This window comes from Saprolegnia diclina (genome assembly GCF_000281045.1).
Source record: "Saprolegnia diclina VS20 unplaced genomic scaffold supercont1.154, whole genome shotgun sequence".
In the NCBI taxonomy this organism is placed as follows: Eukaryota; Oomycota; class Saprolegniomycetes; order Saprolegniales; family Saprolegniaceae; genus Saprolegnia; species Saprolegnia diclina.
The window spans coordinates 62,684-71,879 of record NW_008246221.1 but is presented as its reverse complement, the minus strand read 5'-3'; the positions used below and the strand labels follow the sequence as shown (position 1 = coordinate 71,879).

General features: G+C 55.4%; 2 protein-coding genes across 3 annotated transcripts; both read right to left on the bottom strand.

Annotated features, from left to right (window-relative positions):
• Nucleotides 1-326: 326 nt before the first annotated feature.
• Nucleotides 327-3,581, bottom strand: SDRG_16818 (hypothetical protein). The gene is made up of 13 exons (XM_008623039.1): nucleotides 2,749-3,581; nucleotides 2,587-2,705; nucleotides 2,245-2,536; nucleotides 2,044-2,198; nucleotides 1,664-1,992; nucleotides 1,490-1,612; nucleotides 1,318-1,446; nucleotides 1,089-1,269; nucleotides 972-1,048; nucleotides 795-922; nucleotides 675-742; nucleotides 564-626; nucleotides 327-514 (listed from the first exon to the last, which is right to left on the bottom strand). The coding sequence occupies exons 1-13, from the start codon at nucleotides 3,284-3,286 to the stop codon at nucleotides 458-460; spliced, it is 2,259 nt and encodes a 752-aa protein (XP_008621261.1). The 5' UTR covers nucleotides 3,287-3,581; the 3' UTR covers nucleotides 327-457.
• A 4,010-nt stretch (nucleotides 3,582-7,591) lies between these two features.
• SDRG_16817 lies at nucleotides 7,592-9,169 on the bottom strand. Of its 2 annotated transcripts, XM_008623038.1 has the most exons (4): nucleotides 8,493-9,169; nucleotides 7,921-8,091; nucleotides 7,834-7,862; nucleotides 7,592-7,783 (listed from the first exon to the last, which is right to left on the bottom strand). In XM_008623038.1, the coding sequence occupies exons 1-2, from the start codon at nucleotides 9,073-9,075 to the stop codon at nucleotides 8,087-8,089; spliced, it is 588 nt and encodes a 195-aa protein (XP_008621260.1). In that variant the 5' UTR covers nucleotides 9,076-9,169; the 3' UTR covers nucleotides 7,592-7,783; nucleotides 7,834-7,862; nucleotides 7,921-8,086. The 2 variants fall into 2 exon arrangements, with proteins under 2 accessions (XP_008621260.1, XP_008621259.1); XM_008623037.1 differs by having other exon boundaries at nucleotides 7,834-8,091.
• Nucleotides 9,170-9,196: the final 27 nt, after the last annotated feature.

Below are 9,196 nucleotides of genomic sequence, written 5' to 3'. Positions count from 1 at the left end.
CACACATATGAGCTCGACGATGTCGCCAAACCAGAATGAGAACGACGGACCGAGTATCTGGCGCTCGGAGACGTCCGTGTCGTCCAACGCGTTTTGCCTGAGCTTGTGTGCCGTCGTGGCGAGTCGAGACGACCAACGAGCTCGATGCCCAAACGCAGCGCAGGTTGCAACCGCGGCTGTCTCGTGCAACGTGGACATGGCCCTCAAGAGCTCAAGTTTCAACTGGTCCATGGAGCATAGTTTGCGGCTCTTTGGCTGGGTAGATGCGTCACCAACATCTCCATAGTCTCCATAGTCCATCGTTGCGACACACTTTTGGTACACTCTGTTGGACGCAATCGGAGACGTGGTGGACCATAAGGGCTAGGGTTGTACCCCTAGTCGCCCTTTCGTCTGCCACAGCAAAGCACACGCTCCATTACCAGAATATACATCAAGCGCAAACGGTGGTGTGCAGCTAGGCCTTCTCGGGTACAAGTGGCTGCCGCCCGTCCTGCGCCAGCAGCGTCGCCACCTACACAAGCCATCTTATCGTTCTGTATCGCAGCAAGAGATGGCCCTACATGCTCGGCAAGGCGTTTCTGGCGCCGCTGGAGATGCTGCTGATCGTTCTTCTCTTCGTCCGCCTAGTTTTTACTGTGACTGCATTGAACATGAGAGATAGAGGTGCGTACGACGGCACTGTCTTTGGTTGGAAGGTCGTCCCGGCGTGCGCCAAGGACAATGATGGGGTTGCCGCTTCCTATCAACATGATCATCGTTGCATCGGTCATTATAAAATGCAATCGGTTTACCCAGAGAGCACAGGGCCGCAATATGAGCGCTCGACGACCATGTCACGTCGCAGAGCGGGTCGCCGTAAAAGATGCCGCCCCACATCGAGCTTGGAATGCGCCGTCCGTTCAAGCTCGAGTAGAGGTACCTGTGCATAGCATCTGACTACAAATGTGTATGGCTGTTTGATGTCGTACACTGCACCGTCTTCCGAGCCGCTCGCAACAAAGCGGCCGTCGGGGCTAAACGCGCTCTTGACCATTGCCGACGTGACCTACAGCCACTAAGCAAACGCCACCGAGCAATATTCGCACCGTCAGGCCGCTGTACCCTTTGTTCAGAACCAAGTACGAGCGCAACTCGAACTGCAGCAGCGTATTCGGCTGCGCTTGCACGAGGAGCTGGCTGCGCTTGGGATGCAGCTGAAAGCTCGTGATGCATTTGCCCATCAAATCGTGGTGCTTGAGCGTCTTGACGAGCTCAAACGATGCGCCTCTACTCTCGCTTTACGATACGATTCGAGAAGCGACAAGCGGAACGTACTTGGGTTGCCACACACAAATGATACCCGCAGCGTCCCCGGAGAAGAGGCGTTGGGACTTTGGCTCGAAACGTATCGCATTGACGCGACTGGTGTGGGCCGGGTGCAGGTTGGCGATCGGCCGCCCTTGCCTACCGCCGTTTGAATATCGCAAACCACCTCTGCGCTTCAAACCCGAGGTCCCAGAGACGAACAAACCCATCGAGCGCCCCCGTTGCGCCAAGGCTGTCTGAGCACCACTCGACGCAGTAGACAAAGTTGGGCAGTGGGTGGTAAAACGAGTGGAGCAGTGCAGGCCTACCATATTCCATGCAATGTCCTCGCATCAAAAGCTCAAAGGCTACATACGGAGACACCTGCCAGTGCTTGGCACTACCGTCGGACGACGCGCTGAGAAGATGCTCGTCGTCCAGTGACCACGTAATGGCATAGACCAATGCTTGGTGGCCGAGTAGCACCGCCTCCTGAACGCCCGTGTCGATGTGATAGAGCCGAATCGGGTACTCGCCGTGCCGGTCGCAGCAGGCGGCGGCGAGGTGGGAGCCGGCATGCGAGAACGCGACCGATTGGCAGCCGCCGTCGCCGCTGTGGAGTCGGTGCAAGATGCGTTCCGGCACTAGACAAAACTCGCTCGGGTACCGCTTGCAGTGCACGCTGGGGAATGCCATGAGGTGCTCCTACACGACCAAAACGCGTCTTGTGAAACGCTGGTACAAGAGAATACGAACGGCGCTCATGGAGAACGAGTCGCGCACGCTCGCGATGGGTAAATGCCCGCTCGACTTTGCTTGGAGCACGTGCTTCTTGTCGAGTTCCTGCAGCGGCACGTCGTCTTCGCGCTCACCGACTTCTTGCTCATGGGCAAACATGGCGCGGTGCTCCACTACGACGCTGTAGCACATCGTACTCCAGCCGCAAGTCGCTGGTACCTTGCGTCCATGGTGGCTCTGGCTGCATGCCAAAGGAGACGTGGAGCGTGCACGGGTACGACTGCCGCCGATAGCGTAGATACTGAAAGTACACGGGTGGTTGGGGCGGCGCATTCGCGTCCGGTCGCATGCGCTTGGTCTGCGTGTCGATGAGCCACGACGTTGGCTGGTACTCGTACAGCTGAATGCGATGGGTCGTCGTCTCGTCGGACGCGAGAGGAATGTTGTAGCTGCCGAGTGGACTCTGCGGTCGGCAAAAGCCCCACGCGACCGTGTAATAGCTCGCATTGCCCTAGATAACGCCAAGTTCCAAGCTAACAAAGTGTGTAGGAAGCTAGGTACCGGGAGCAGACTCGTTTGCGGCGTAAAGTCGACCACCTCAAACAGCAGAAGCGTCTCGGGCCGGAGATAATGCGAGTAGGCGTCGTTGACGAGCAGGAGTTCGTTCCACGTTGGGTTGTCTAGCGCGGGGTGGATGCCATCGTAGGGGCAGCCGAACTCTACCTTGGCCGTTGGGTGACAAGGGGCACGGCTGCGTCGCGATCGGCAAGATGTAGTCGCACATCGTATGCTTCTTGAGCGCGCCCTGGAGCATCGTCACGGGCTCTAGCGCATGGACACCTGGTCGTTGACGGTCGAACTTCATGAGGTAGCAGCCCGTCGAGACGTCGACGAGATGGACAAGCACGATCGGGTGCACCACCATCGGGTCGTTCCGAAGCGCGTCGGTGCCAAGAATGCGTATCTGCGGGATGTACGTATGGAGAAGAAGACCGTCGCGAGGCTTGGGCAGGTGCTGCGGCCGGGGGCGCAGACCCAGCGCGGCAAGGTGCAGGACCCGAGACCGCTCGAGGAGCTGCAGCCCCTTCGCGACCAGCTGCATGCTCGCGCAGGAACCGCCATGCGTCGACCAGCCACAGCATACTCCCTGCATCGACCTCACGCAGCAGAGCCCATGCGTCGACCAAGATCGTCCGCCATGCTTCCGCGGGTCCGCGGTCGTCTGCTCGAGGAGCCCCATCGTATCCGCGGGCTCGGCCATTTGCGCGAAACTGCAAGACGGAGGTCCGGATAATATTTATGTGTTTCCGGATTACGGAAACCAGGTGCGATGGCCGAGGAGAGCAGCAGCCGCAAGCGGAGGGCGGTCGCGCTGCTTCGCGAGGTGCGCCCATGGCCCATGGCACCCATGGCAGCATCTCATGGAGCGTAGGTCGAGTCGGTTGACCCCGAGCAGTATGCGACGCTGAAGCAGCTCAAGGCCATTGTTGAGACTTCAAATGTGCAACGTGCAAAACGTGTAGAAGGTAGAAGGGCTCCGTGTGTGGGTGAACCCGTCAATTGTAAAGTGAGAGGTTGGTTCAGAGCCACACGTGCCATCATAGCCCAAAGGTGGCGGCTCGCCTGAGCCACCAGTGTGGAAGCCACACGCCACTGCATGCTGCCTTCCGGATGTGCCACTGCACGGCCACTCTCTGGCCACTAGAATGATCCTCGAAGAGTCTTCACCCTAGTAATCACGTGACCCTGTTCACGTGACTACAAACACACCTGTTTGTATGACTCCTTCACCTCTGCGACAGATGCTGGTCACGTGACCAACGCACCGTATCGTCATGAGCTGTGTGTCCATGAGGGTCGGCCTCATGGAGTGCTTTCCCTCTAGGATATCCTCTCTAAGGATAGGTACAATATTGACTCGATAGCTCACTCAAGCTAACGTGTCCATCTCTCTAAGATATATTGTACACTCGTTCCACTGAACTATGTCTACTGCATAACTGCACTCCAACACTCCCACAAAGCACATCCATGTGGTCGAGTTGCTTGGACATTCGCCATGCAGCGACTATCGCATTAGGTCAACTTCCTAACGCCCATCTTTTCCCGCAGGGAACAGAACTGCTTCAATGGAAGCGCCTTTGTCAGCATATCGGCAATCATCTCGCTTGTTGGAACGTATTCCAACTTGATCTTGTTGCTCTCCACAAGGTCACGAGTGAACAAAGTTCGAATGTCGATGTGCTTCGTTGCTTTGTGATTTCCAGGGTTCTTTACCGCTGCAATAGCCGCTTTGCTATCGCACCACACGGTAATCGGACTCTTCCTCTCCATCCCAAGCTCACTCAGAAGGGCGGAGACCCATTCACATTCCTTACAGCCTTCACTGAGTGCAACCAACTCTGCTTCTGCAGTGGAGATCGACACACAGTTTTGCTTGTTGCTCGCCCAAGAGACACAAATACCTGCCATCCGGATTAGATATCCAGTGACGGATTTACGATCGTTGATTTGACTCGCGAAAGAAGCGTCAGTCCAGACATCATACATGACGTTGCTACTCTCAGCTGTCAAGTACAGTCCATAGTCAGACGTTCCTTTCAAGTATCGCACGATTCTCAATGCCGCTTGCCAGTGTGTTTCGTTGTAACACGACAGGTATTTGCCCAGTTCACGAACTGCGTTGGCAATGTCCGGTCGCGTCCCTCGTACAAGGTACTGCAGGGAACCCACTAAGCCACGATAGTCAAATGGCTGCGCATCGATCTGCGCCTTGCTCATCTGACTCTCCTTCTGTAGTTCTTGACCCACCACTTGGGGGCTGGACGCAGGCTTGCAGTCCATCAAGTCGTACTTCTTAAGGATGTCGTTGATGTATTTGCTTTGCGAGATCGTCATTGTCTTTGCCACTCGGTCACGCTTGACCTCCATCTTTAGGATGTAGCTAATTTCACCAAGATCTTTCATCTTGAACCGGTTCGCCAGTTCACGCTTGACCGCTTCGAGGCGATCCAAGCTTGGTGACACAATGGTGAGATCGTCGACGTACACAACGATGAGGACCCAATCTCGGTTTGAAGTCGTGAGGATATCGCTAATTCCTCCCACTTTTTGTACATAGATGCAGTACTCCTTGTAGCATCGTACAAAACCCATCTTTAAAAGAAAGGAATGCAGTACTTCATACCAGATGCGAGGTGCCTGGCGTAGACCATACAGGCTCTTCTTGAGACGCAGAACGTGATCCTTATCTCCACGATAGTACCCAGGGGGTTTTCTCATGTAGACTACATCATTCAGTGACCCATTAAGAAACGCAGTGACTACGTCCATTTGATGACACTCGAGGTCGAGGATGGTAACCAAGGCGAGGACGAGACGCAACGACTCGTATCTAGCCACCGGAGCGTAGATATCGTCGCAGTCCTCACCGAGCCGCTGGTGGTTGCCGAGAGCAACCAGTCGAGCTTTGTAGCGCTCGATTTCTCCATTGGCTTGATACTTTACAGATAATACCCACTGACATGGTAAAATTTGTACGCCCGCAGGCGTAGGGACCACTTCCCAAGTATCGTTATCAATCAACGCGTCATATTCAGCATTAAAAGCTTCCAACCATTTCTCTCTAGCCGCGCTGGCCATCGCTTCGTTAAACGATCGTGGAATTCTAATAGATGACGGTTGCACTGGCACTACCGTGCTCGAAGGCTTCACTGTGACAACGTATGCATACTCCGTGAGATACGCAGGAGGTCGACGCTGCCGACTCGATCGTCGGGGCAGGTCGCAATCGTTGTTGCCGGACAAGCCCACCTTGTCGCTAAGCCGCGAATTACCAGCACTACTGGTCGAAGGGCGACCATAGGTTCGCGCCGAGCGAGGTCGTTTGCCCCTTCCACGCTGCGATGACGCCTCGTCATCGGAGCTCCCACTGGAGTCGCAGCTGTCCAAGCTCCCACTGTTTGGGGCATAGCTGTCGAGACTCCCACCCGAGACATTGTTCTCGGGACTCCCGCTGGAGTCATCACTCTCAAGACTCCCACTCGAGTCGTACTTTGTAGATCTACTTGCACTAGGACTGCCCGTGCTCCCGTCGGAGTCGGGACTATCTGATCGCTCATCAGAGTCACTGGAGCTCCCACTGCTCGGTAACATGTCGTTATCCGAGGAGCTCCCACTATCCACCGAGTCGGACTCAGCCGAACTTGCCGGTGTGCTAGAGGCGCGCTTGCGCTTAGCCTTTCTTTGGTCTCGGGAGGACCGAGGAGATCGGTGTCGCTTCGACGACCGATGGTTACTAGGTGGCTTAGACGGCATACGAGCAAGACGATCGATCTCATCGAGTTCGTCTTCATCCAACGATTCCACATCGGGATGGAATGCCTGGCGCACCATAGTCGCAATCGAAGTTGGGTCAAACAAGACGTCGCGAGCGACGAAGAACTTGTTGTTGGCAGGGTCATACAGGCGGTACCCCTTGTACTCGTCCGAAATGCCCAGCAGTTTGCACTTTACTGCTCGGGCAGACAGCTTTTTGTCGCTACGGCGTTCCGGTGGAACGTATGCGTAGCAGGTAGAACCCCACGCATATACTTTGTTGAGGTCTGGCTTCTCGCCGTACATGACCTCGTAAGGGGTCTTTCCCTTAAGTCGAGACATGGGAGTGCGATTCTGTATATAGTTCATATACATGAGTGCCTCTGGCCACCACTGGGCAGGCATGTGCGCGTCCTTTAGCGCACATCGCACCTTCTCGAACTTGGTTCGATGGTCTCGTTCAGCCCCCCCGTTCTCCTGCGGAGTATACGGGATGGACTTCTGGAAACGGATGCCTTTCTCCTTGCAGAAGTCCTCGAGCTCGTGGTTGACGAACTCAGTTCCACCGTCGCTACGTAGAACCTTGAGCTGGTAGGATCCATCGCGATTTAAAGTGGCGACCAGCTCCTTGATGGTCTTGACCACTTGGCTCTTCTTTGTTAAGACAGAGCACCAACGCCATGACGAATAGTCATCGATCATGTTGACATAGTACTTAATACCAGTCTTGCTACCGTAGAAGCCTTTGACTTTCATTGGGCCATTGGTATCGGTGTGCATCGTGCCTTGTTTGCGCGAACCCGTACGGTTGCGAAACGACATGCGGGTCATTTTCATTTCCTGACACACTTTGCAGAAAAATGGAAGCTGCTTCAGCGTTTGGAGTTTGATGACCGGCACTCCCGGAATGAGCCCCGAGCTCAGTTGACGTTCTACGTACTTCCGGTTGAGGTGTCCGAGGCGGACATGCCACTCCTGCAATAGAGCTGTAGCCTGGTCGCGCGTCACACTCCGAGTGGACCGGACGACCTGAGTTTTCGCCGCATTGCAATGATGCACGCGTTCTGCCACGTCGTGATGACGAGCGTAGTAGACGCCATTGACCGAATTGGCCACAAACTGCAGGTGATTGTCTTTCATCACTAGCTTACACTTGCCCGATGGGCCATTGATGACTTGGTAACCAGCCGCCTTAAGAGCCGCTTCGCTCAGAATGTTGGTGGCTGCGTCAGGGACTAAACACACCTCGTCGAGATTGAATCGTTTGATTTCATTATTCTTCGACTGAAAGAATGTGGCCACTCTGCCAATGTGTGTGTTGATGAGGCAAGATCCATCTCCAAACGTAAACTCAAACTCGTCGTTAAGTTCCGTTTCACTAAAGTACTCCTGGTGAGGTGTAATGTGCTTCCCGCACCCGGAATCGAGGACCCAATCATTCCTATCGACAGCACTGGGTCGACGGAAGAGATATGGGGCGATCTTTCTCACCTTGCTTTCGATCGTCACGGTCGCTCGAGCTACTTGCTCGGTGAGTGACTCCATGACGCTCCAGTCATCGGGGTGGTTGTCACGTACGGAGGAATCACTATCACTTGCGGACGTCGCTACGTCATAGTTGATACCTGCCGACTTCGCGGTGGACTCGTTGGCTCCGCACTGGCTATCCGTGCGAGCCTTCTTCCTGGACTTGTCCTTGGACCGACTCTTTGTCTCATCCTTAGGCTTGCCCTTGGATGTATCCTTAGGCTTAACACTACTCACTCGCCGAGGATGAGAGGTATCGTCACGATCCGACGATAGATCATCGGAAATGATACCTTCAGAGTCTCCAGAGTGGCCCTCCCACTCTCTGCTAGAACCCTTTGATGAGTACACAGGCTTATCGCCAGAGACGTCAGAGGCGCGTGTACTCTTGCCCTTGTCCGACCCGTCACCACGACGGTCGACGTGGCGCTTGCCATTATCCGACTCGTCACCATGACGGTCGACAGAACGCTTGCCCTTATCCGACCCGTCACCACGACGGTCGGCATGGCGTTTGCCTTTCTCTTTCGAGACAATCGTGTATGCGCCCAACTCGACCTTGGCGTTGGTAGACGGCTGGTCGATCCGTTTGGCATCGACCATGACGCACCGAGCGTTTCTACCGTCATTGCCGTCGTCGCACGTGTCCTTGGGTGCACCGAAAAGGTACTGAGCCCATGAGACACCAGTTGGACGCATGTCAAGGCCCCCTCTGGCCTTCTCGATCGTGCCACCGCTTTCGCAGGGTTGGACCGTGTCGTTGTCGCTACCACTCGAGTCGACATTGGCCGTCACTGATGCCTCGTCGCTGCTGGGTGGATGCGATAACACGTCCTCCCACGTCAGTGCACATGACCGCTGCGCATGCGTGATCCGCTTGGATACCTCAGCGCGCATCTCGTTGGGATGTACGAGCGTCGACGCCCGGAGCGCTGAGGTGTCCACGCTGTCCGTAAGGACGGGATCTGCAAGTGCGACTTCTTCCTTGATCTTCTCGACATGGTCACGGCCGGAAGCCTCCTCGCCGCGGAGGACAAGAGCGCACAGATTCTCGTACGGAGCCTTCTCGTCTTCCGCCCGTTCCATGTCGACGTCCGCGTTCTCCTCGTAGAGGAGCGCCTCGAGAGCCATCTTGAACTGCGGCAGATCGCTCATCTTGCCGCCACGGTAGAGTCCCAAGGCGTCTTCGAACTTGCTGAGCGACATCTTGACAATCGCTTGGGTACTTGAAATGTTGAGACTTCAAATGTGCAACGTGCAAAACGTGTAGAAGGTAGAAGGGCTCCGTGTGTGGGTGAACCCGTCAATTGTAAAGTGAGAGGTTGGT

Excerpts from the sequence above, each read along its gene's own strand:
- SDRG_16818 (XM_008623039.1), bottom strand. The coding sequence starts at position 3,286 with ATGGCCGAGCCCGCGGATACGATGGGGCTCCTCGAGCAGACGACCGCG. Across the intron at positions 2,706-2,748 it reads CTTGTCACCCAACGGCCAAG|ACAACCCAACGTGGAACGAA; the intron begins GTAGAGTTCGGC and ends ACCCCGCGCTAG. Across the intron at positions 923-971 it reads GGCTCGGAAGACGGTGCAGT|GTACCTCTACTCGAGCTTGA; the intron begins GTACGACATCAA and ends TGCTATGCACAG.
- SDRG_16817 (XM_008623037.1), bottom strand. The coding sequence starts at position 9,075 with ATGTCGCTCAGCAAGTTCGAAGACGCCTTGGGACTCTACCGTGGCGGC.